This window comes from Borostomias antarcticus (genome assembly GCF_949987555.1).
Source record: "Borostomias antarcticus genome assembly, chromosome: 19".
Classification (NCBI taxonomy): domain Eukaryota; kingdom Metazoa; phylum Chordata; class Actinopteri; order Stomiiformes; family Stomiidae; genus Borostomias; species Borostomias antarcticus.
This window is the reverse complement of record NC_140252.1, coordinates 13,357,538-13,383,984: the sequence shown is the minus strand read 5'-3', so window position 1 is coordinate 13,383,984 and position 26,447 is coordinate 13,357,538. Positions and strand designations below refer to the sequence as shown.

Genomic DNA, 26,447 nt, shown 5'->3' with positions numbered 1-26,447 from the left:
GGGGATTAATATTGAACTCTAAACAGAGAGAGCTTGTTTATACAGACCAGAGCCCCTCCCCACTTGTGAAGTGGGTGATACTGTGATACTGTGTTAGTTTCTGAGAGGCTGGTGTGTGTGTGTGTGTGTGTGTGTGTGTGTGTGTGTGTGTGTGTGTGTGTGTGTGTGTCCTCGGCGGGCTTCCCTCCAGGACTGGGGCGCTTAGCGGAGGACTGAGGCTGAGGACAGAGTCAGACGGCCTGGGGAACAGAGGACGGGATGGACGGACGGAGGGAGGGAGGGAGGGAAGGAGGGAGGGAGGGAGGCTGAAAGACTCTGTGTGTCCCTGTATGGGGTCGGCCACAATCAGGCCTTTGTCACAGCCATCACAGGTGGCCACAGTGCAGACGGCTGCATCTCTCTGTCGCTCTCTCTTTCTCTCTCTCTCTCTGAATCAGTCTGTTTTATGCTGTCTTCTCTCTCCCTCCATCTGTCTCTCTGTACATTTCTCTGTCTCTATCTCATCTCTGTATCAGAGTCCTGAGGCTCATCGGTCAGTGTCGCCAGAGAGCCAATGACTGGGCGAGAGAAACATTTTCAAATCACTTCCTGGTGCAACCGACCCCGACCCCCGTCTCTGCGCCGCGGTCCGTCGTGTGATTATCAGATCGGCGGGATTCAGGGAGCGAACCGGACCGAGACTCGTCCGTGTCCGAAGCTGCTTTTTTTTGTTCAGTCGAGACCGGCCAGGTCTCGATATGGGAGAGCGCCCCCTATCTGCTGTAAAAGTCTGTTTATAAACAGGGGGGGGGTGTCGAATCTCAGCCATGTGAAACGGTACAGCTACTGTGTGGCTCGTCGCCGGGCCTGCTCTTGTGTAGACGACGAGTGAGCGAGTGTAGAGCGGTCCGCCGGGCGGGAGAGAGGCGGTCTCCGCCTATACCTCCATGGTCTCCGCCTATACCTCCATGGTCTCCGCTGTTCCGAGCGTCCGGCTGGCCGAGTCGCCCGCTGCTGCTCTCCGACAGACGGCGCTCTACTGCAGCGACACCGCGACTCTCCACTTCTGTCAAATACCTCTGGGTTGTTTCTGACTGACTGGGAATAGGGGGTGATTTTGTGTGAATGTGTCTGATATTTGCCAAAAAAAATCCTCTTATTCACACGCCCCCCCGTATGTGTTTGCCCCCCCTCCCTCCGAGAAGGAATCACGCTTTTGACTTGATTAGTGAAAGTGTTCTTTTACTGCTCTGACCGCTGACGGGGGGGGGGGGGGTGTGTGGAGAGGAGTGTGTGTATTTGTGTACTGTTGCCTGAAAGCTGAGCCTTCAATAAAAACCTACAAACAGCAGCAGGTGACCCCTTGCCTGTCAAGGTCTCTTCCGTGTGTGCGTGCGTGCGTGCCAGAACGCATGCTGCATTCCAAATCAAACCCCCCAATCTTAAACCTACCCCCTTTCTCCTGCCCTCAAACCCCCTACATTTTATGGGATGTCCTCAGGAAAGCGTATATGTGTGTGTGTTAGAATCTAGGTGACAGAAACATTGTAGAACTAACTCATCCTAGACCGACAGGAGAAAGGACTGTGTGTGTTTGTGGAGTCTAGACTCTGGGCTCTAGACACCAGACACCAGAGGGGAAATCACGTGCCACTTCTCCATTCACACACACACACACACCTCTCCATTCACACACTCTCTCTCACACACACACACACACACAGCCCCCGCTGCCAGCCTGTGTGTTGGAATGTGACAGTTTGGTGTCAGCAGTGGTGAAGCAGCTGATTCTCACCAGAATCACTTGCTGCGACGACCAGTCCTGCTGCTCTGGAGAGTGTGTAAATGCATCAGAGAATACGTGTGTGTGTGTGTGTGTGTGTGTGTGTGTGTGTGTGTGTGTGTGTGTGTGAGAGAGAGAGAGAGTTCCAGTCTGCTCACACAGCAGCAGCAGATCTCTGTTTAACACCTCACTAGAGTCTTCCTCCTCGGGGCAGCTTAACGACCATGAGAGCATCTTGGCGGCGCCGGTCCGTGCTCCTGGTCCCCCCGGGCCTCTCCCGCTCACATTCCGCTCATGTCTCCTCCTGCCGACGCAGCGCCTCAGGATGTCCTCCAGCGCCGTGTCCTCCTGGTCTCTGAGACCCCCGCTTGTCCCACCCAGATCCATACTAACCAGGTGGAAGGATATCCGAAGCAAAACACAAAAGTGCAGTGAAAATCTAAGGTGATCTTTGCTCCTCCGGCTTAATGGATTTTTCTTTGTGGAAGAAAATAGGTATTCTGCTCAAAACGTATATTATTTTAGGTCCTATAATTGTAGTAATAAGTAGCTATGATATGCAATGAGTACTTTGACCACCTGGCATGGAATGGGTAGATAATAGCGCCCCCCAGTGGTCTAGTAGTCTAGTATAGTTCACTTTTGAGTTGACTCAAAAAGTTGTCATACTGTACTTTTTCACACTGAACCTATGTGAATATTTTTGCTTTTGCGTAGCCCATTTTTAATCATAGCTTTCAATTCCTCTAAATTCTTAAACTCTCACAAAAACAATTGTTATCTACTGGACTACTGAAAAGAGATCCTCATTCTCTACTACTAATATGACAAGGAAGATTACAGACTATTTAGTCTTTAACAGAGGATGGTCAGTGCAGAAAATCAGCTGTCAATCCCCAGTTCCTGTCAGAAAACGGAAAGCTCACAAAAACATCTCTGAACAGTCACTTTTATACAAAGAGGTTAGAATAAGACACAACACTGACCACATTGGGCAAATACATTTACATTTATTCAAAGTTTTCATTACTGTATAGAGTAACTATCAGGTTGAAGACATTTAATACGAAATCATCCAAGAGTTCAGAAACACGTCTTGAGGACTGAAACGATGTTAAGGAGGGATAAAACAACAAACCATCAGAAAATAAGTCTGGGGGTTAACCGGTGTGGAAGTCCAAGACCTCTCTACGAGCCCAGGACGTGGCTATGACCAGGCTCTCTAAGTGGGACATGCAGCGCTAGCAGGGGCTGTTTGAAGGGATAAACGCTCAATAAACAGCATTTCCATTCAATAAAAAAAACAAGCGGTAACTCATAAACCTCTGCTCAGACCCTGCATCATTCCAGCATCACTGCAACGTCTCCCATACAGATTAGTAGCTCTCTGTGTGTGTGTGTGTGTGTGTGTGTGTGTGTGTGTGTGTGTGTGTGTAACAGGAGGATAACGGTCAGCAACTAGGGGCTACAGTCAGATTGTCACCAGGGGATCATCCCTCAGCTCCAGACTCCCAGGAGAGCGCAGGAGCCAACTACTATCAGTGTACAACAGAATTCACATAAACACGTTGGCTTCCATGTTGAAAACGGCAATATACAGTTATATAGTTTATATACAGGTTTCTATCATCTCTCTGGTGATAAGTCTGTGGAGAGTCTTGGGAGTTGTAGTGCATACAGACAAGACAAGACAGGCTGGTAAGCGAGTGTTATTGCTCGGCGTCTTCTCTTCCAATAGAATCTCTTTTACAGATCATTTGGTTCTGCTAGGAATCGCACACAATGAAGCCGGACACCCCCGTCTGCATGGACTAGCAGCTCGCCTGACAGAGAGAGGTCGGCCATCTTTGGATGAGCCAGTGGAGAGGGAAGAATACCCCGCCACCCAGAGACGAACAGAAACATCACTAAATCTAAATATGTCATATGGGTTAGAAGGGAACCATGAAAGCTCTTGTTTTAAGGGGAATATAAATATATGATAGATATTGCACTTCTTCTATTAGAGGCCACTAGAGTTCTACTACCCCTTTACATGTGATGAGACCGAGGGATTAGGCCTGGCTCCGAATCTGACCCCGCCCCCCTCCTCCCGAACCCTTCAACTTCCTCTGCCGGGCGGACAGGACAAATTTACCGCTGCATCGTCGGGGCACTCGACTGGGTCAACATGGCCGACTGGCTAAGCTCTCGGTAGGACAGTAACACAGATGGCACTTATCAAGGCAACACATACTGCGGGTGAGGGGGTAGGTGTGACAGTGTTCAGATCAAAGCTTAAGATAGGATGGGGACACGCGTATCTCCACACTAGGACAGCTGAGCCCATGTAATACATCTCTGCGTGCCCTCTGAACCCTGGCTGTTGTGACACCATGATGATACCACTAATACTACAGACATACTGCATGGCGCGTCCTCCCATTTGGAACTCTAAAGGTCTCTAGTGTGTCCTTTTGCAGTAGAACTCAGCAGGGCCTCTGTCTCTACTCTGTCCTACAGGAGAACTCGGGAAGTCGTTATGGCTAGCAGGTGAACATACAGGTTTGAGTTCGGCCATATTGGATCTGGAGGAGACAGACATGTTTATAATATACAGGCACACATCTCTCCTCGGGCGCTTCTTTAGACGGCTAGAGGTCCACCCACAGGTCTGGTCCGGTCCACCTGCTGCACGACAGTGTAGCGTAGGGCAGACGGAGAACAGAGAAATACACAAGAGAAATACACCGGCCAACCACACGCCTCCTCCGGACTCGAGGCCCAAATACTTTTAACCGACCGGTGGCCTCCTCTTCTGGTAGCGACACCCCGCTGTGACGTCAACGGAACTCCTCCGTGTTGGCCGGATGACAACAGTCTCCACATGTCCTCCAACGTCAGTGGACAAGAAGACAGTCCAGTCCAATCCAGTCCAGTCTCTCTCTCACTCTCTCTCTCTTTCTTTCTTTTCTGACAGTATGATACAAAAACAAGACAAGCACACAGTTCAGTCTTTTATGCTCCTCCTCCTCCTCCCCCTCACTGCGATGAAGCTGACACTAGCTCCGATCTCCTCCCCTCCATCTCTCCCTCTGTCTCTCCCTCCTCTCGTCTTCTGTCCCTCCCTCCGCGCCCGTCCCCCCCCCCACCCCCACCCCGGGGCCTCTAGGAGGAACTGTCGGAGGAGGGGGCGGCCCGGGAGGGGGTCTCCTCGGAGGGCGTCTCGCTGGACACACCCGTGTCTCCGTTCTCCGGGGCCTCGCTCACCGCCAGCTTCTCCAGGGCTACGGGGGAGGGGGGGAGTGAGAGAGAGAGAGAGAGAGAGAGATGTTATGAGGTACGGTCACACGCGGGCAAAATTCATCACCAAAGTTGAACTCCACGCGAGGGAACGATGCAAATTTATGCGCGAATGTTTTATTCACCTCTTCGCCGGCTCGCATAGAAATGAACGGGAGGCGAATATTAATTTCCGCACCAATAGTCTCAGTAGGTAAAGTAGGTGTGAAGTATTAAATGTGGTCATCTACTGTACGTACATCACAGGTGATCATATTAGTTCATAGAGATCTCGATTCGCAGAGCAGCAGGCTTAGGGTTAAAGGGTCAGGAGTTTGAGTTAGGGTCAGGGCTCGGGGTTCTGAGGTCAGGTCAGGGTCAGACGAGGTCGTCCGTGACGTACCCTGCAGTCCAGCGGGGTCGGCGGCGCCGTTGGCGGACGCGGGGGCGGAGCCCTCCTCCAGCTGGTCGAGGTAGAGGCGGTAGCGGTGGCCGCTCTCGTCCTCGTACTCCACGTTCTCGTCGTCGGAGTCCACCTCCGGCGCCACGTACACCACCTCGAACTCGATCTCTCCCCTCTGGACGAACGCGCGCGTTAACACACGTTAATCGACATGCATGCGGTACTCAAGCCCTTGGATTTGATGATGATGATGATGATGGCGCGTGTGTGCGAGTGTGTGTGACCTGCTGGGAGAGGATGGTGACGGCCTCCTTGTGCTTGGCGTCCCTCAGGTTGATGCTGTTGACGGCCAGGATGGCGTCGCCCACGTGCAGACCGCCGCAACGCTCCGCCGGCTGGGTCGGGTGGATCTCCGAGATCAGGATGGGCACGCCGTGCTCCTTACCTCCCTGGAAAACACAAAAGGCTCATAAACAAACAAACAAACAAATAAACAAAAGTACACACGCATGCTTTTGAGGTTGGGGGTGGATGTTACCGTGATGGAGATGCCCAGACCCTCGTGGTCTTCCTTGGCTAGGACCACCTTCCTGATGGGACCAACTCCCTGGCTCTTCTTTAGACTGTCTGTTTCCTGGGGTACAACACACACACACACACACACACACACACACATTACATTACATTACAGCGCTTTTATCCAACGCGACTTACAATAACACACACACACACACACACACACACCAATGACAAAAACAACTTGTCAATGAATCCTATGGGAGTAAGTAAGGGGTTTCTACTGTGTGTTTCTACTGTGTGAGTCTACTCACGTGTCCCACGGGAGAGGGGAGGGGTTTCTTGGGGTCGTTGCGCCCCCTGCAGGCCCGGATGACCGTCTTGTGACGATGCAGGTGGATCTCGGCCTCCAACTGGTTCCACAGCTTATCGTGGGCGGGGCCTTTCATGTCACGCCCCAGCAGCTGGATCTGCTGGACCCTGGAGACGGACACAGCGTTTCAGCCAATCAGCATCAGGAAGACACTGGAGAAGAGGCGGCCCTGCTCCAACAGCCCCAGAACTAAATTCAGGGAACTGGATCCAGTTTTGGAGGAGGCGGGCTCTAGACCGGAAGACAACCATTGAACAGTGAAGGTTACCCCCCCCCCCCTACCTCCCAGCCAGCTCCTTGTCCAGGTACTTGGCTGCCAGTCTGGCCCCGTAGACCTCGGCCTGCAGTACCGCGATGTGCCTGCGGAGGGCCTCATTCTCCTTCTTATGCAGCTTCACTTCTGCGTCCAGCTTCAACTCCCGAACCTTCTCCTTTTTGCTGGCCTCCAGCTCCCGCTCCTGACACACACACGCACACACACACAAACAGGGACACAGAAATAGATGAGTCAGAATTCTACAGAGTTCCTAGTTCCAGCCATGGTGTCACTCTTCTGGGTAGAGAGAGAGAGAGCGAGAGAGTGCGAGAGAGAGAGAGAGAGAGAGAGAGAGAGAGATGCCTGAGAGTTTGGTCCTGACCTTAGGGTCTGTCTGCTCTCATCAGTCAGAGATAGGATAGAAAGTCTAAACACCGACGCCAGACCGTGTCATTTTACATCACAAACTGGGTCTGGGTGGGCCCACTATGCACAGAGCTATGCTCAGAGCTACGCAGAGTCACAGACTGGGCCAAAAAAAGATCAATTTACACAAGGAACTCTGTAATACTACTACCACGAGTACTCTGAAGGGGAAACCTTGTCCTCCCTTCCACAGCTTTCATTAAACACGGTCATGTAAACAAATAATATACAGAGGGGCACCGGAATCGTCACGCAAGTTCAGTCTACTGCTTGAAATTAGGTCCCCTCTTGGAGGTATTACAACTGAGCACTTGATCTCCGTCCTAAGTCAAAGAATCTCTCCCCCTCTTAAAACTGATCCACAAGGCTAACTCTACTGCCGTCTTGTGGGAGATTTTTTTTTTTAGTGTAGAGGGACAGCAAGAACACACCTTTTCTCAAAGCACAGCTCCTCCCATTACACAGCCTGCCAAAAAAACTTTTAAGAAACCAAAAGGCCCAGCTAACGGGTCAGCTAACGGGTCAGCTAACAGGTCAGCTAACAAGCCAGCTAATGGGCCAGCTAACAGCCCAGCTAACATACCAGCTAACAGCCCAGCTAACAGCCCAGCTAACAGCCCAGCTAACATACCAGCTAACAGACCAGCTAACAGACCAGCTAACAGACCAGCTAACAGACCAGCTAACGGGCCAGCTAACCGGCCAGCTAACAGGCCAGCTAACGGGCCAGCTAACAGACTAGCTAACAGGCCAGCTAACAGACCAGTTCATGGTCAAGGCAATAGAGAGAGAGCAGTATCAAAAGAACACACACAACTACGAATACATAACACAACTACAACACATTAAAGGAGTAGTTCGGTATTTAACATCATAACCCCTTTTATAAGGTTATTTACAACCATATACAACATTCCAAATACAAAATTTGACAGACTTTGCACTCTTGAGATATTAGTGCTCAGTGTTAGAGATATTGCTAGAGAACCATCAACTAATCATAATGGATTATATGATGATAATGATTATTATTATTATATATGGATATATACAGTCTAATAATAGTCTTTATGGGCATTGTGTACATATCTGTGGCGTGAGCAATGAGCACTAACATGCAAAGGGTGTCAAACCTTGATGCTGATGATGCTAAATACCAAATTACTCCTTTAACAGGGGAGGCTAACATCCACAATAACACACATGAAGGCCACCTGTGGGTTAAGCTGTAGATGCGTTCAAAGCAATGCTCTGTTGCTGATGAGGGACTTTTCAGCAAGGGCAGAGTTTTTAGACAAGACAAGCGTGACAGACAGATATGATAGATGCATTAAATACATATGCGGGCGAGTGCATACAAACACATGTACAGTACACAAACTAACACACACACTTACCATCTCGTCCACTGTGGGGACAGGCTTAAGGTGAAGAGGAGGAAGAAGAGAGAGGTCAGGGGTCATATCAGAGCCAAGCATTGTGGGTAGAGGGGCAGAGGGATGAGTATTGGTGATGGTGAGAGGCAGCAGTATCAGATTAGAGAGGCAGAATCCCAACATATCCTAAGCATCTAATGAACTATATACCGGTAAATTAGATTACTGTGATCTGTGTATGTGTGTGTGTGTGTTACAGTATATTGTGTGCTTGAACAATCAGTGTGTGCGTCTGCATATGTGTGTGTGTGTGTGTGTGTGTGTGTGGCTGTGTGTGACAGTGTGTGACAGTGTGTGCATGTGTGACAGTGTGTGTGTGTGTGTGTGTGTGTGTGTGTGTGTGCGTGCGTGCGCGTGCGTGTGTGTGTGTGCATGCGTGTGTGTGTGTGTGTGTGTGCATGCATGTGTGTGCCCACCATCCTGTCCTTGATGGAGTCCGAGTCCTCTGTCTGGCCGGCCTTGCCGTGGAGCTGCAGCTGGAGCGTGTGCAGCTGCAGGAGCTGGTCGTGCACCTCCCTCTCCACCACCGTCCGCTCGGCCTGGACGTCCGTCAGCTCTGACCGCAGGTCCACCAACTGGGCCTGGAGAGAGAGAGAGAGAGGGAGAGAGAGAGAGAGAGAAGGAGTGTGACACAGACAGAGAGAGACGGAGAGAGAGAGAGAGAGAGAGAGAGGGAGAGAGAGAGAGGGAGAAAGGGAGAGAGAGAGAGGGAAGGAGAGAGAGGGAGGGAGAGAGAGGGGAGAGAGAGAGAGGTAGAGAGAGAGGGAGTGTGACAGACAAAGAGAGACAGAGAGAGAGAGAGGGAGAAGGAGAGAGAGAGGGAGAGAGAGAGAGAGAGAGAGAGAGAGAGAGAGGGGTCAATAACTCCTCACTGACTGCACCAAGCAGCCGCCCTGTTGCATGTTACTTTTGCCCGACGTGAGACCGCCTCGGATGCCGTGACCCTCCCCCTCAAATCTCGCCCGCGAGTTTCACCATCTTGAACACGCAGATAAGGTAGTGCGGTCAACACGGGAGACACTCCTTCCGGCCTCTTACTTCCTATTACACCAACCAAGCCCTGTAACTCTTACAGGAGAGGGGGGAGGGAGGGAGGGCTAGAGAGTTACAACACATCCTCCTTTGCCTTCTCCTCCTTTTTGCAATGACTTTATATGTCACTTGAACAACTGATATTCGTCCTCTCCGCTGTCCCCTCCGAGGTTGAGTCAGGGTCAGCCAGAGTGAGCAGCGCCCCTGGATGTTATGAGCTAGCGTTGGGGTTAAGTGCTTTGCTCAAGGGCACAACGGCGGTAGGCATTTATTAATGGGAGCTCACCCAGCAGCCCTCCGGACACCGGTTGAGGTCCCGGCCCGGCTCGGAACTCAAACCAGCGACCATTCGGCCTCTGGTCAGATGTTCTAACCAGTGGCCTACACCAAGTCTACCACACCCTTCTCCTTCTCCTCTCTCCTCCTCCTTTCTGCCAGCACAGGCCTACCACTGGCCCTGGCAATAGCCAATCACAACCAACCTTCTGTTTTTCCTGCAAAGAGGATTTTTTGGCGCCACCCAAAGAGATTTTAGCCAGAGCCAAAGGAAAATCACCAGTTCCAAAATGCTAAAAATTAATAATAATAATAAAAATAGCAATTGAAATCCTCTCCAAATGTGTTTGATAGCTTTTTTCAAGTGCAGCCCATTCCTCTTTCTTGCATTGTCCATGGTTTGGACTAGTAATGGAGATAATTAATAGACAGGTTATCAGTATCTTAAAACATTTTGGCTATCCATTTTGTGAAACATTCCCACGATTGTGAAAAGTGAGCTCAGTCAGACAACGAAGAATATAAAAAATTGTGTGCGCATCACACCCCAAAGACCTATCCTGAGCCAGGAAAAACCCTGACCGTGGACCCCTTGCCTTCATTTCCACGTTTGTCTTTCATAGTGATGTAGACAAGGACATTGGGACGCACACCGATCCTCCGTGTATTGATCCAAATGTGCTGCCAATGTAGGCTTGGGCTACTACTTTAGTCAAACAATCTCTCCCCCTCTTAATAGAGTCTCGGAACAACAGAAACATGTTCTCCTCCTTCCACTACTTGAACTATGTAGGAACTATAAGTCCCCCCCCCCCCCCCCCACACACACACACACACACACACACACACACAGAGGCCACGCAGATCAATCTTGTCATGACGCCTCCATTCAACTCCCCACAGGGCTGCAATTTAGATCAAACATTATGCTTTTCTAGCCAGCAGTAGCAGAGGTGGGGGAGAAAGAGAGAAAGCTAGGCCGAGCCTGTTCTCCACCGGCTCCTGGGGGAGGAATGTGTTCCCATTTATGCCGGTGCGGTGGTGTCGGCTTACTTCCTGTAAGCTGACATAAGCATTGTGTCCGTCTCAACTCCCATCTCTTTGTCCAGGGCACATGGGTCTGTCCTTCTTCCCCTGTTATGTGTGCTTGTTAATTGAGTGACGCCTATCTTTCGAAAACCATGCAGAGGGGGAACTAGTGGCCTCTCTCCTGGGAAGAGGGTGGAGGAGGAGAGGAGAGGGAAGCCTGGCAAATCAGTGACAGCCACCTCTGTCTCCCAGCAGCTGATCTGTCCACCACCAACAACCCAGCCATCCTCCAAGCTCAGCCACCAAAACGTGCAAATCATTGGGACTACTAGTTTATTGGTTCCATTGTGCCAGGCAAGTGCAATCTAAGCACACACAAGTATTGGGAAAGATTTCGAATAGAATTTCCGCCCAGGTCTGACTAACGCAGACTCTGGATGATGCCTTGATGGTGAAATACTACCAGACCACACAACTATGGGGACAGAGTTCACCTGGCGACACACATCACTTCCCATCAACATCTGTGTGTGTGTGTGTGTGTGTGTGTGTGTGTGTGTGTGTGTGTGTGTGTGTGTGTGTGTGTGTGTGTGTGTGTGTCATCCTCATGTCATGTTCAACCGTAAACTCATTCCAATGCTGGTGGGTGGAGGGCATCTTTACACAACAGCTGCTGCACTGGGGCCTGGACGTGTCTCAGTAAAAACAGTGGACACTTATCTGGCTTATAGTCTCTAGAGTTATCTAGCGCCTAACAATGACCGTGCTATTCTACAAATCTAGGCAGCAGCCTTCCCTGATATTCCACAGGTTTGGATCGGAATAGTCTGACTCCAGCAACCCCAGGCGAGCGGTCAGACCAGACGGCCGTGCTGGGTGGTGAAGACCGAGCCGAGACAGACCGTGACATCAGCAGGCCCCCCCCCCAGCTGGTCTGGCTGGATGATCAGGAGGATCCAGCTGAGTAGCGATTGGCTGGCAGTAACAAGAGCTCTTATAGGCCTGATCGCTTTCTGACTCCGCACTTCGGGGAAGGTGTGTTTGCTGAGTAAACTAACACTCTTCCCTCGTCAAACAAGACTCACTGCTATCTCAGCCAGGATCAACTGAGCTAATTATGTTCCCCTCTCAACTCAGGTTCCATTGAAAATAATAGCACGGTTGGGGGGGTAAGTGTGTAACTATTTAGTGAATCAGTGTATGTTTTGTCAGGTTGTCACCTAAAGGCTGAAAGCAGACTCCGAGACAACAAAACACGGATGTTGTTGTATGGGATTACAACCCCATCCAGCTTGCTAGCTCCCATACCCACAACCTGTCAATCAGGCCCAGGCATAACGTGTGTCATCGGAGCACCAAGCACATCCTTGCCAACCTTCTTGACAGATGGCAACAAACAAGCAAGACTCTCACCTCTAGCTTGTGGTTGAGCTGGAATATCGTCTGAGCTTTGTGGCAGAGCTGGGCAAAACAGGAGCTCAGGCTGGTCATCTTCTGGCGACCCTCGTATGTGATGTCCGCCTGGTCCGGGTCGATCTCTCCGAGTAGAAGATCCACATCGACGAACGCCTTGTCGAACTCCTTCTCCAGCACCTCCAGCCACCGGAACATAGACATCCCGGTACCGGGACCGACGAGGGCCGTGCCTTGGGTAGAAGGAGAGCCACAGCCGGCCGAAGCAGACATTTGAAGGCTTGGCAGGGGCTAAAGACTGATGCTAGCTAACGTTAGCTAGCTTAGCCGATTAGCTAGCTATCTAGAAATAAAGACTTTGTAATTCCGAACGCCCACGTTGATTTAATCAGTCGCAATAACGTTAACGCCCCTAAACATCCGAAACCCGCAATTATTCTGCTAAATATTTGTTCAGCTTCCTACACACAGGGCTATCATACCAGGAAATCCGAAATCGGATACGGATCTGAGCTGTGGATCGACTACACTCGTCTGCCACACAGCTGAGGGAAAACAGTCGAGTACAGAGATAGTAGATGCCTTGTATTGAGATCTTGTTGAGAACCGGCGAAGCAGGTTATTAATAGGACCCTCCCTACATCCATGGACCCTCCAACTCTTTCCTGCCACTCACTGCCATTCTGTATCTTTATTTGGCATCATCTCCTGTCCCATTCTTATGTTGACTTTCCCCTCTGATTTGAATCGATTTCTTTTCTCAGAGGGGTTTCTTTTCTTACCCACCAAACAGCCAATAATAATGTGCTATGGCTGTTTCAGCTATTGTATTGGCTTCATCGTGGGTATAGCCTACAGTTAGTGATAGTAATCTTACACATTAATGATCATAAAGATTATGCCTTCATGCCTTCTATTTAATATGTCTGACCTGAACAATTCCTCAAGCAACAAACAAAGCCAAGAGTCAGCTTAGAAGATATATTTTACTTATTATAAAATGGTTAATCTTGTCGACACAGAGGGTTGGTTGGTTGGTTTAGCTTCAAACCAAGCCACTCCTTCACAGAGCTTAGCCTAAGTGTCAGAGAATTTCAATAGGAAATAGCATTTGTCTTAACTGAATGGGTTGTAAATTGTTTATCAGCAAGTTTCTCACGTCCCCAAACAGAGAGGTTATCTGCAACTGTGTGTGAAGGTTCCTTATCTGTGTCAAATGTTGTTTTTTAACCCAAGATAAACATCTCCTCCATTGTTCCAAATGAAGCAGAGAAAGCCCCTCTCTCTCCCCACCCGCCCGGCCCTGACCGGGGTATATAAGGCTCAGAGTAGGAGAGAGAGAGACGCTCTTTCACCAAAATGTCCAATTAAGAGGTTATAGCTGGGTAGCGATGAGGTTCCTCTGGCTCCTGCTGGTCAGCGCGCTGCTCCTTCCTCCCCCTGGCTCCTGCAGCGGCGTCTGTCCTAAGAAGTGTGTGTGTGACCAGGAGGTCTGGTCGGTGCAGTGTTTCAGGGTGCAGGCCGTACCCAGCGGGATTCCCAGGGACACCAGGAGACTCAACCTGGCGTACAACCACATCAAGGAGCTGAAGGTAGGAGAACTGTGGACTAACTACAGCTTTTTTTAATTTGACCTTTTTGATTAGATTACTGAATTATACCCAGATGATACATGTCCAAAGAAATTATATAATTTCTTTGGGCGTGTACAGTATCATCTGGGTATAATATATATATTCTGTAATCGAAAGCAATGCTATTTAAGTTGCTATATAAGAGTATTTCTATGACAATTAGACCCTATATCTTTTAGTGTCTCATGCTGTGTGTGTGTGTGTGTGTGTGTGTGCATGTGCATGTCGCAGGGCAGAGACCTGTCCAGCCTGGGTGGCCTTGAGGAAGTGGTCCTGTCTTCCTGCGGGGTGGAGGGGGTGGAGGCCGGCTGGCTCAGGGCTCACGGGCAGCTGAGGACTCTGGACCTGCAGAAGAACAAGCTGCGTCAGCTCCCCCGCGGCCTGCCGCCCAGCCTGGAGAGCCTCCTCTTGGGCCACAACCGCCTGCAGGGCCTGGGGGAGGCGGCCCTGGAGGGCCTGAGGCGCCTGCGGCTCCTGGACCTGCGCCACAACCACCTGTCCTCCCTGAGGGCCGGCGCCCTGGCCGCCCTGGTCCGCCTGGACACGCTGCTCCTGGAGGGGAACCGGATCGAGACGGTCCAGGGCTCCCTCCGGCTCCCCCAGCTCGGCCTGCTCAGTCTGGCCGACAACCGGATCCAGTCCTTCCCCTCCGCCTTCTTCTCGCCGCTCAGGTCGCTGCTGAGCCTCAACCTACAGGGGAACCTGCTGCCCCGCGTCCCCCACGACCTCCCCGCCTCCCTCCGCCTCCTGGACCTGGGCCGGAACCAGGTGCGCGCCCTGCGGAGCCGGGAGATGGCCCAGCTGCGCAACCTCTCCTCGCTCGCCCTGCCGCACAACCGCCTGGCGTCGGTGGACGGCGGCCTGCGGCTGCCCAGCCTGGCCGGGCTGGAGGTGGCGGGGAACCAGCTGAGGGCGCTGCCCAGCAGGCTGAGCCCCAGGCTGGAGAGGCTGGACTGCAGGCAGAACCTCCTGCAGGAGGTGACCCAGCAGCAGCTGTCGGGCCTGAAGCAGCTGAGGCACCTCTTCCTGGAGAACAACACCATCCGCAGCTTCGAGGCCAACGCCCTGAGGAACAGCGTTCATCTCACCAACCTGGCTCTGGAGCAGAACCTGCTCTCGGCCATCCCTACAGGGTACATGCATTTGATTATGTATTATACCAATAATACACTTATTTATTATTAAGTTTCAGTTAACTGTATATAATGTATTTATGTTCTTTGTTATCATTAATGACAGATAACTTAAGTTGCAATTATTGTAGGTCGCTTTGCATAAAAGTGCCGGCTAAATGACTGTTATGTAATGTAATGTTAAGTAAACTTGACCTATTGACTGTCCGTGCAGGCTACCAGAGAGCTTGGTTCGTCTGGACCTCAAAGGGAACCGGCTCCAGTCCATCCAGGAAGAGGGGCTCCGGTCCCTGCGGAGGCTCCAGGTGCTGAACCTGCGGAGGAACAGCCTCTCCTCCCTGCCCCGGGCCACCCCCCGGCTCCTGCCCAGGCTACGGAGCCTCTACCTGGACGGCAACCCCTGGAACTGCTCCTGCGAGCTCCAGGGCGTGAGGAGGGCCCTGCGGGACCGTGGGGTGGAGCTGCCCAATGAGCCCTGCAGCCAGGAGCCAATCAGAGGAGACGTGGGCACGCTGGGGGGCGGGACAGGGTGGAAAGCCTACCTGATAGAGAGGGACAGGTGTGAGGGGGAGGAGCCTGATGTCCAAGACACTGATGACACAACTCAGGACCAGGACGAACAGACGGACAGCGAAGAATACTACGACTATGAAGAGAAGTAGGCTTAACACGCTTGTATCATCTAGTCTGAACTTAACTATGTGTAGTGTAAAGAAACACTGGACGATCAATGGCCGTACCTACACTGTCCTACACTAACTGCTTACAACTAGCTTATTATATAATAGATTATAGACTACTTGTGCATGTTTAGTAGATTATCATCTGTTATATTTTACAGATTAATAAACAACACAGAAATTCATCCGATTGTACTTTGTTTTTTCACTTTAAAAAGTGGTGCTTGGAGGGAGAAGCCACTGTCCCCAATCTGCCACTAGAGGGCAACAAAGAAAGTAAAATAAAATAAACCGTGAACCTCCGTCTCGCGGATCCTCCCGTAGATCTGTCTCGTCCAATCAGCGAGCTACGTGTAGTGCTGCGGGTTCAAGGGGTAAAGGTTGTTGGAGGGAGGAGGATGATGGCGGCCGGCGAGCTGAGGTGTTGGCAGTAGACTAAATGGCTCGTTCCGAAGTAGATTACTAAACGCCTGCTATAACTACACCTTGGAATGCGGCTCTATACTATCTAATAAATAACCCTGTTTCGAGATTCTTCAGAGATAGAAGAACCGTGTTTAATGGCGCTCGTCTACGAGTTCGTGTGGCGGGTGTTGCACGTCTTCCTCCACCTCCACAGGACGCTCATCACCTGGTTCCGGATCCGCCTTCGGAACTGGAACGGCCGGCCGTGGAAGCGAGCTCTGGCCGCGCTACTCGTACCGATCGCCCTCGGCTTCCCGGACCACCACAAGAAGGTGGTCCCGGCTAAACGCTCCGGTCGTCGGTACCGCTGGGGGGCAGACGGGAAATCTCTGGAGAAGCTCCCTCTTCATTTGGGCTTGCTAATAGCCGAAGAGGAACCCAGCTATACAGATATCGCCAACCTGGTCGTGTGGTGCATGGCCGTCGGTATATCCTATATCAGCGTGTACGATAATCAAGGTAAATGGCAAATGTACATATTCACTTTCATAATATTTCATTCAGTCTATCATCCATCATCAGGAAGTGTTGTTGAGCTCAGTCACGTGTGCTGCAAACACTTACTGCCTGCCACATGACCTAGCTAGCTAACGTGATGTAAATGGTATTTAGATTCACATTAGAGACCCATTTCTGTTTTGGATTCATTCGAGTAACGTTCATTAGCACTAGCTAGTTTGCCAGACACGAGTCGAGGACCTCGTATGCCTAGGCTCTACTATACGAGTTCCTAGCTAGATGTTTATGAGATGAGATGTAACATTATATCAGCATCTTGATGCAATGCAACATATCGTGACAGCGTATGCAGGCTCTTGAATCAGTTAACCCTGAGTAGGCTGGAGGCGTCTCCTATAGAAACCTGGCTAATCCCATCTGTCTACCAGGGGTCTGCCTCTCACCTGAGACGGGTGTCACATATACAAGGTGCTGATGTAAACAGCAGCTGTTAGGTGAGCATTTGTGGCCTTTCTAATAGCTTGAACGAGTCTGGCCATTCTCCTCTGACATCTCTCATTAACGAGGTGTTTTCGCCCACAGAACTGCAGCTCACTGGATGTTTTTGTTTATTGACCCATTCTCTGTAAACTCTAGAGACTGTAGTGAGTGAAAATCCCAGGAGGGTAGCGCTCTGAGAGGCTAGAACCACCATCTCTGGCACCAACAATCATACCACGGTCAAAGTTGCTTTGAACACGCGTCTTGCCCATTCTAATGTTTGGTCAAACAACGAAATCTCTTCATGTCTATGTAACCGAGTGCGATTAGTACTCAGTACAAATACAGCCCACCTGCGCCATCAAATCTCTAGCTTTTCGGTGGCTAAAGTGAGTTTTATGCCAGTCGTGCGTTGGCGAGTCCGAGCCCCAGAGATCGAACCTAGCGTGGGCAAGCGAGGGATGGAAGCGATACCGACGAGCAATGTGGTGAACCCTGTGACGGTGGTGCCGTGACCTTGATAACCAGTTGGGTTCAGCTCGACCAGCTGGGGTCCCCGTGGAGTGTGGAGTGAGCTGACCTGGTTAAACCCACTCCTCAGTAGTATAAATACCGCCCACCCGCGCCATCGAATCGCTAGCTTTTCGGCGGCGTAGCTGGCTAAAGCGGCGTTTACATACGTAAGACTGTTGTGTGTTGGCAAGTCAGAGGACCCGAGATCAAACCCAGTGTGGGCGAGTGAGGGATGGAAACGATACTTACGAGCAACGCAGTGAAACCTGTGACATCTACATGCTTTAGACTATGATTGAGTTGGAGCCACATGATTCGCTGCTTGGAGGAGCAGGCCATTTGCGTCAATGAGCCGGTGTGTCTAAAGAGGCACACCTGAGTGTAGTAACACTATCTTCTGCATACCTGCTGAGAGAGCCACAGGCATTCCCAAATGACAGAGCCTACTGTTATCACTGCTTTTAAGTGATATTGAATACAGGGAAAGAATCATATATTTTTTTCCTTCACAGTCTAGGTAGCCTAGAGGATTAGGTGATATTCATAGCCCTGAAATCAGGTCTCTGCGTCATGGCAGGTCTCTGTATCACGGCATCGTCTTCACCTAATTCTTGATGTATTGCAGCGGTGACCTTGAGTGGACCGCCGGAGAGATTGCACTAGTAATCGTCAGTACCAGGGGCGGCCGTGGCTGAGGAGGTAGAGCGGGTCGTCCAACGAATCCCGGCTCCTCCCGTCCACATGTCGAAATGTCTTTGGGCAAGACACCAAAGACCCCAAATTGCTCCCAGTGAGCAAGCTAGCACCCTGCATTCCAGCTGCCACCACAGATGTGCGACTGTGTGTGTGAATGAGTGAATGAGAGGCCATTGTAAAGCGCGTTGGATAAAAGCGCTACATAAGTGCCGTCCATTTACCATGCTGCCATGCTGATGTGGCTTCAAACCAGTCATCTGCCAGGGACACAGGGGTGGGACTGAGGATGTTTCTGCTCATATGTACACCAGTCTCCTGGCTAGTAGGTTGCTTTATATAACTACACTGTTCCACACCCGTCTGAGGCAACTTTTCAAGGCAGTGTGAAATCCTTCCCCCAGCCTCTCGTTTCACTACCCAGGACGGTTCTATTTGATTTTTTACCACAGATTACTTCCGGTGGGTTGGTGTTCACACTTTAGGACTCAATGAGGTGAATAAAAAAAGCGAGAATCCCACCCACCCATGAGACGAGCCTAATCATAAGAGATGAGCATCTAATCAAGCTCCCGGAGAGTGTGCAGTACGCAGGCCAGGCCAGACACTAGTTCCTCTCCGCGGTCAGCTGACCGGACAGTCATCTCTGCCCAGAACAGCTACGGTATTTTTGGGATGCCCAGCCTCAACTGACACGCCAGGACCCATTTTTCGGGTCTGGGGAGAAAGATATTTCTGTCTCGTTTCCTGGCTTCCGGTGGCTGATATGATCGCACGTATCAGTTTTTAGTTTTGCACGTTAATAGTTGTGCCCCTACCGAACCGTTTAGCACATCCTGTTTTATACAACACTTTTACCCGGTGTGTTCGTACGGTCTTGTTTAATCACCTCTTGCTCCCACAGGTGTGCTGCGCAGGAACAGTTCGCGCCTCCAGGAGGAGATCTACAGGCAACAGCAGGACCTTCTGGGTCCAGAAGGTTCTAAGTACTCCGTAGAGTTGCTCAGCAACGGAACGGACAAGCACGACCACCAAGGTACGGAACGAGAGACGCTGTTAAAACGTCAACAACAGAACTCTCCTTATTTAACACAGCAGAACTCTACTGATGGGACATAACAGAACGAGCCTAACACGGTTTAATAGAGGGCTTTCTACTCTGGTGTAGGCAGTGATCTGCATCAATACACTACAGTTGTCCTTTTATGAGTGAGGGAGAGAGCAGAGATGTGAAACACTGATGCACACCTCCAGGCTAGCCTACACTCTCCTTCAGTGATACCTGACGTGAGCCACAATGCCTCCACCACGTCTGCTACTGCTATAGCTACTACTACTAAATCAAATCAAATCAAACTTTATTTGTATAGCACATTTCATACACAGAGACAAGACAATGCGCTTTATAGAGAGCAATGAGGGGGTGGGGCATAGGTCCCACCCCTACATATTCCAGAGGGAAGCAAAAAAAACAGTTTCACCCGGGGGTGACTACAGTACTACTACTTCTATTTACTACTAATACTAGTACTTCTACAGCTTGTGCATCTACTACTATTACTACTACTACTACTACTACTACTACTACTACAGCCGCACATGCACATACTAGTGCTGCTGCCGCATGTCGTCAGATTACACCTGTGGAACTGGTAGAACTTGAAATAGAGAAGATCTGATTTTACAAAATGTGGACACGCCAAGGCCACGTGTAGCAGTGGAGTGAATGGATCGAGGTATGGAGGGGATCATGGGATAGGATGAACAGTTTTTTGTGTGAATGTAGTTTCCTTTATAGTTGCTATTTAGATAAGACCCGTGTGTGTGCGTGAGTGTGTGTGTGTGCGTGAGTGTGTAGCCGGCCAGTTTAGTCTGTGTATATCTGCTGTCTAGCACATTGCTGAAGCAGGAGGCTTTATAACACTTTATAACACTTTATAACACTGTTATAACCGTTTCCCACCGACGCCTAGAGTAACACACCCCTGACACGCTCGCTTGTGATTACACACACAGCTGTGTATGTGTGTTAGTGCGTGTCTGTGTGTGTCTAACCCCCCCCCCTCCCCCCCCCAGTGTTATGCTGCCAGCCAGTGGTGCGGGTGCTGTCCCCGGAGGACGGCAAGCCCAGCATCGTCCAGGTGGCCAGGCAGCTCTGTCGAGACGTGGAGCAGAGGCAGAGGAGCCCCGCGGACATCGACGTCTCCCTGCTGGACGCCCTACTCAAAGGTCTGCTGCGGCATCTTCATCATCATCTGTAGAGACACAGGGCTAGACAGAGTGAGAGAGAGAGAGAGAGAGACGGACAGACAGACAGACAGACAGACGGAGAGAGGGAGGGAGACGGACAGACGGAGAGAGAGACGGAGAGAGAGACGGACAGACGGAGAGAGAGACGGACAGACGGGGAGAGAGAGAGAGGGAGGGAGAGAAGGAGAGGGAGACGGAGAGAGAGACGGACAGACGGAGAGAGAGACGGACAGACGGAGAGAGAGACGAACAGACGGAGAGAGAGAGAGAGAGATATGTCATGTCTACGAGTCCTGGTCAGAGGCGAGTGCAGTGAGGTAGAGGTTTTAGACAGCTACAGTAGGTACAGCGTCTCTGTTTGCAAAGCAGCTTTTGAATGACTACAGTTAGAAGATGACCCCCCTCCAACCCTCAGATACATTTAGAATCCACGAAAACAAAAAAATTGTCTGCACACTGAAATAAGCTCCCAAGGTGAGTTTAATGGTTGTCAGAACAACGTTTCGGCCATAGAAGCCTTCTTCAGGTGCAATACAAGAAATGTGTAAGGGGTGGGGTATAAATACATAGGAGAAGTGGGTGTGTTCCCAATCAGGTCAAGGGTAAAAGCTTCAACTACATTCAGTGTATATATAAATCCACAGTCAGTGCATCAGGGGTAGACCAGCCCTAAAGGGTACATAGACAAAAGTGCAAATATACATTTAACACATTTAATATGCCATAAAGGAAAGGTGAATGGCTCTAGAGAATGTGAGTAGGAGTCGTTTCATCTCTGCAATGCAAGTCTGTCAATAGCATGTTAAAATAGTAAAGTGCCTAATAGTAAATTGTAAGAGTACAATACTGATGTTACTGTACATGTTACTAGTAACACATGTTACTGTACATGAGCAGACAAACGTATCACTGGAGTAGGTAGGAAACAAATATTAGCTCAGGACAATATTTGACAGAGCGAATGAATTACAAGAAAGGCTTAATATCAAAATCTTCGTTCAGACCAAATGGAGACATGGTATTCAGGGTGTAAATGTAGTGTCTCACTTTGCAGAAGTAACCGTTTATGGTCACCACCCCTAGGGGGTCTGTTTACCTTTTGGATGCCCATATATGAGAGAGCAGATGTTATGGCCAGCCTTCTTAAAGTGAGCTGCCACTGGATTACGCTCATCCTCACACCTGACATTGCTCCTGTGCTCACTAAGCCGTGTGCAAAGAGGTCTAGAGGTGCTACCTACAAGACCACAGGGACATTTGATTAGATGGATGACATGAGATGTACTACTGTGCATGTGATGACACCATGTACTCTAAGCTCCTTGCCACTGTGTGGGCGTGTGTACGTCTTGCTTTTAGTGGTGTAGCCACACTGTGCACAATTACCACATTTGTCATTTCCTTCTGGAATCTCATCTAGAAAAGTGTGCTTGCTCTCTGGTACGTGGGACTTAACCAACCGATCTCTCAGGTTGGGTGGGCGTTTAAAGACCACCCTGGGGGGCTCCTTGTAGAGGGACTTGAGTTTGGGGTCTGAACTAATGATATGCCAGTGTTTTTTCAAACTCAAAGTATTTGGTAAAACACAGTGGAGATTGGTCTTGAGGGGGTTTGACTCTGGGTTGCAGACAGTCATTTTGTGTAGTAGCGCTAAAACGGTCAGCCGCTGCATCTATCCATTCCTGTTTGTATTTCCGGTCTAAGAATAAGTTGGTCAGATCAGTGGCCTGTCTATTGTATAGACTGTCTGAGCTACAGATTCTTCTTGCTCGATGAAACATGAACTCGCACTTCCTCGTCACAAATTCGGATATGTTTCTCAGCCCCCAGTTGCCGGCTGACGTCAATATCATATCATATATCATTCGCTATAGCTCGAATGCACACAGGTCGGAGGTAGGTATTTTGCCACTTGCGACTTGCCACCTCCGACCACAAACGAATGCACCATTATTCCTGCCCTTACTCATGTCTTGTATTGCACCTGAAGAGGCTTCTACGGCCGAAACGTTGTGCTGACGACCACTAAACTCACCTTGAGATCTTATTTCAGTGTGCGGACAATTTTTTCGTTTTTATATGTTATGTTTGGTCCAGCGCCTGCACTACTATGATGTGCGCGCATTCCTTTAGTATTTGGCATTTAGAATCCACCACTGCCGCCTGAAACGATCAAAATTGCCGGAAGATGATCTCTACATCCATACTGAATAAGAAGAGTCGTGTTATCTGTTGCTGTGATGATGATCAACTGTCGGTCGCTCTGTCCCTCCAGAGTCGAAGTCTAACATCCCGGACCCAGACCTGGTTCTGAAGTTCGGCCCGGTGGACAGCACCCTGGGCTTCCTCCCCTGGCAGATCCGACTCACCGAGTTCATGTGAGTGTGTGTGTGTGTGTGCGCGCGCCTGTGTGTGTTTGCGTGTGTGTTCATGCATTTAGTAAGTCATTCTTATGTGCAGAGGAGTATCGCTCTGAGGAGATGGATCAGAATGACAATGACTTTCCTCCTATATGCGTGCGTGTGTGCGTGTGTGTGTGAGTGTTTTTGTGTGCGTATGTGTGTGTGGGCTCTCACCCTTAAGTGGAAGGGATCTAATCTCACGGTGTGTAAATCCGAGCAGATTAGCTCATTGACCCCAGGCCGGGCTTGGTTTTACTGTTTAGCTAAGCATGGTTAACCTAGAACTGCCAAGACATGAACCGTGTCTTCTTCCAACACTAGGTGGCAGTAGAGCACCGAACAGTACGGCCAGGCAGATGCAGGGGATACAGGCGTAGGTCTCTCTGCTCGCCTGTGCTGTAGGTTAACGGGTCTCTCTCTCTCTCCCTCCAGCTCTCTGCCCTCCCATCTAGACGTGTCGTACGAGGATTTGTTCGGCGCCCTGCAGCAATTCAACGTCTCCGAACAGCGAGTCGGGAAGTGAGGGGGCGCTAGCCCCGCCCCTCCGCGAGAACAGGAAGCCGGGACAGACAGATGGGGCCCGCCCACCCCCCATCCACCCCCAACCAATCGGATCTTGAATGTTTACAGTCCGGCTGTAGAGAACAGCCACACCCCCCCACCCTCCAATCAGGCCAAAGCTCGCTCTGAGAGGCATGCTGGTAGATGTGGTTCTCACCAAGGTGACATCTGCCAGGGCTCATGGGGAACCACTAATACCCTATCCCCCCCCCCCCCCCCCCCCCCCAACACCACCACCGAACCCCTCACCCTGGGCCCAGCTCCAGCCAGAGGAGGGACGAGCTATGCTACCATTCGCAGACACACTTGAGACAGGGGGAGGCGCGGAAGACCCCTCCCTCTCTCTCTCTCTCTCCGTCCCCCCCCCCCCCTGTCTGTGAACGGCGGTGGCCGCAGCGCACGCCGCCCCTTCGCCGAAGAACCCGGAGCGTCGAAGCGGGAACCCCTTTTATGCGGCATGTGTCTGGGGCCGGCCTGGCGCGCGGGCTACCGCGGTACGGGAGAGACACGCCGGGCTGGGAATGGGAATTACACGCTTAATTACACGCATGAAGTCTTAAATGTTTGTGTGTGTGTGTGTGTGTGTGTGTGTGTGTGTGTGTGTGTGTGTGTGTGTGTGTGTGTGTGTGTGTGTGTGTGTGTGTGTGTGTGTGTGTGTGTGTGTGTGTGTGTGTGTATGACCGTCATGCCCCTCTCCTCTGGTCCTACACCCTTGTGGAGGACTCCTCTCCAGCGCCCCGTCCACGATACCAGGAGGAGGGCAACACGTCGGGGGTGGGGGGGGGCGCTGCCTCGCCTCGCCTCGCCAGCCGTTTGCCTGCTGCCGAATATCTCATCTCGACATCTCGTTTCTAAAACGAATCACGGGGCCGCGCCGGGTGAGGACGACCTCGCCAGCCGGAGAGATTGCTCAGCGGAAAATGTGCGCCGTCGGCGTTGTTGCCGTCAGACTACGGGGGTGGGGGGTGGGGGGTGGAGTGGGAGGGGTGTCGGGGGTGTCTCTTGCGTTGCCCTGTAAATGCCACATCCGCGATTGATCGATGTACAGGGCCGCGGCGTCAGTCGGCGCCATCGTTCTTCTCTGCTTATATCCTGCCAGGCCCCCGAATATATGTATGGTCTTCGGCCAACCCCCATGACCTTCTACGCTCTTATTTTATGTCCTACTGTCTGTGTGTCCCTGTCCTAGAAGCTGGCCGGAGCACACACACACACACACACACACACACACACAGAGACACCCCTTCCTCCCCCTCTAACCAGCACTGTCATTGGTTGTTGGCCTAGTATGGATGTGTGAGATTGGTGGGAAGTCTTGTCGTTTTGTGCCGTATGCTCAATGTTAGTGAATTCCTCAACACTATTCACCCACTCTGTCTGGCTCCAGAATTCACCACTAGCATTAAACTAAACCGGTAATGTTGCCAGACACTGCTGCTGCTTGAGCGATCCTCCTCAGATGGTCGGAGCTGATACTCGTGGTGGACTATGACGGAGGGGCAGTTGTTTGTTGTATGTTCTCTGCATGGACCCCCTCGTGTAACGCGTTCTGTGAATGGTGTGTGTGTTGCAGCCCCTGTGTGGTGTCGGTGGTGGTTGCTGCTGTTGATTGACCACATACCTGTATGAATTCTCAGCGCAGCACCAACTGGAGCAGGATTAAGTGGACTATGTCCCTTTCAGGGTTGGGATAATTTCTAGTTCAATTCAGTGAACTCGGGAAGTTAGATTTACTATTATTATTATTATTATTATTATTATTGATAATGGGAAACGGTGCAAAAAAGTGTCAGTCCTATATGAAATTATTAAAAATGATTTGCATAACTTAAACTATTGGGTTTGTCATTTCTGTTATGATTCAGAATTGATAGAATTGAAACTGAATTGACCCCAACCCTGGTCCCTGTAGGTGATGGATGCTATCTATGTAGAACAGCTATTTGAGGGTGGGGTTAGTTAGGGTGAATGGATAGTTGATCATTTGTTGGTGTATCAGTTGAGCCTGTAAATTATATTTAAAGGAGTAGTTTGGTTTATTTAAAATCATAAGCCCTGTTGTAAGGTTATTTATGATCATATACAACGGTCCACATAAAAATTATAACCTGTTACTGATCTGACCGGATCTGATGTATGCCCATAGAGACGCGTTATATAATTAGCTGTGACATGGGCAGTAATATCTCAAGAGTTCAGTCTGTCCAAATGTGTATATCGACCATTGTATATGATGGTAAATAGCCTTATAATTGGGTTCAGATGCTGAATACCAATCTGGTCCTTGAAGGCTGTTGTGTCAGAGGGGTCGTGGTCTGGTGACCCCGTTGATGGGCGGGTGAGTTAGACACGGGGGCAGCAGAGTAGCACGACTGACACGAGCATACCTAATCAGTATTCCCTCCAGCCTGTCAGAGCCTCCGCCCCCGGCGGCGGGCGTGACGCCCCGTATCAAACGCACCCCTCTGGCAGTAGAGACCCCCGTTGGAACAGCGATGCCAGCCGAGGCCGTGCGTGGCGCGCTTGTGTTGTGATGCATCTCGGAGCTGTGTTGCTTGTTGTTGTTTGTTGCTGTGTTTGTTGTTCTTATGCAATCTAATACAGCATCTACTGCAGCATGGCTACGGGACAACAGGCATACCGCAGTCTCAAATCAGTGTGAATATGAGATTTTTGGTATTGTTATTAACAGTTGGGTGAAGGAATAGTATTTCTACGAGAGTAACCAGTGGTTACAGAGAGTAAGAGGGGTCGTTGGTAGTTATGCTGGCTAGCTATAGCTGACTAATTGTACAAATGAAAACACAAAGAAATCCACATTCTCTCCGGAACTGCTGCGACACTGGGGAGCCAAGTGAGGCTAGAACTCCCATAGAAGTGGCCTTTAATGTTCCCTTGACTGAAGGTAGAGACGGCATTTGTCATGACAGAGGCTGCAGCCAGAGGACATTTAGGAAAAGGTGACCCGGTACAGTAGGAAGGGTCGTTCTTTTG

General features: G+C 50.5%; 3 protein-coding genes across 3 annotated transcripts; 2 read left to right on the top strand and 1 right to left on the bottom strand.

Annotated features, from left to right (window-relative positions):
- Window positions 1–4,909: 4,909 nt before the first annotated feature.
- gopc (golgi-associated PDZ and coiled-coil motif containing) lies at window positions 4,910–12,818 on the bottom strand (the record flags this gene model as incomplete). The annotated part of the gene is made up of 9 exons (XM_084453385.1): window positions 12,184–12,818; window positions 8,850–9,014; window positions 8,395–8,418; window positions 6,598–6,773; window positions 6,257–6,422; window positions 5,965–6,060; window positions 5,711–5,875; window positions 5,427–5,601; window positions 4,910–5,028 (listed from the first exon to the last, which is right to left on the bottom strand). Exons 1-9 carry the CDS (start codon window positions 12,454–12,456, stop codon window positions 4,910–4,912), a joined length of 1,359 nt encoding a protein of 452 aa, XP_084309511.1. The 5' UTR covers window positions 12,457–12,818.
- A 715-nt stretch (window positions 12,819–13,533) lies between these two features.
- Window positions 13,534–15,705, top strand: LOC311321630 (nephrocan-like). The gene is made up of 3 exons (XM_084453631.1): window positions 13,534–13,775; window positions 14,049–14,950; window positions 15,165–15,705. The coding sequence occupies exons 1-3, from the start codon at window positions 13,575–13,577 to the stop codon at window positions 15,610–15,612; spliced, it is 1,551 nt and encodes a 516-aa protein (XP_084309757.1). The 5' UTR covers window positions 13,534–13,574; the 3' UTR covers window positions 15,613–15,705.
- Window positions 15,706–16,039: 334 nt separating this feature from the next.
- Window positions 16,040–24,391, top strand: nus1 (NUS1 dehydrodolichyl diphosphate synthase subunit). Its single transcript, XM_084454206.1, has 5 exons — window positions 16,040–16,554; window positions 19,145–19,276; window positions 20,317–20,469; window positions 22,766–22,868; window positions 23,325–24,391. The coding sequence occupies exons 1-5, from the start codon at window positions 16,191–16,193 to the stop codon at window positions 23,413–23,415; spliced, it is 843 nt and encodes a 280-aa protein (XP_084310332.1). The 5' UTR covers window positions 16,040–16,190; the 3' UTR covers window positions 23,416–24,391.
- Window positions 24,392–26,447: the final 2,056 nt, after the last annotated feature.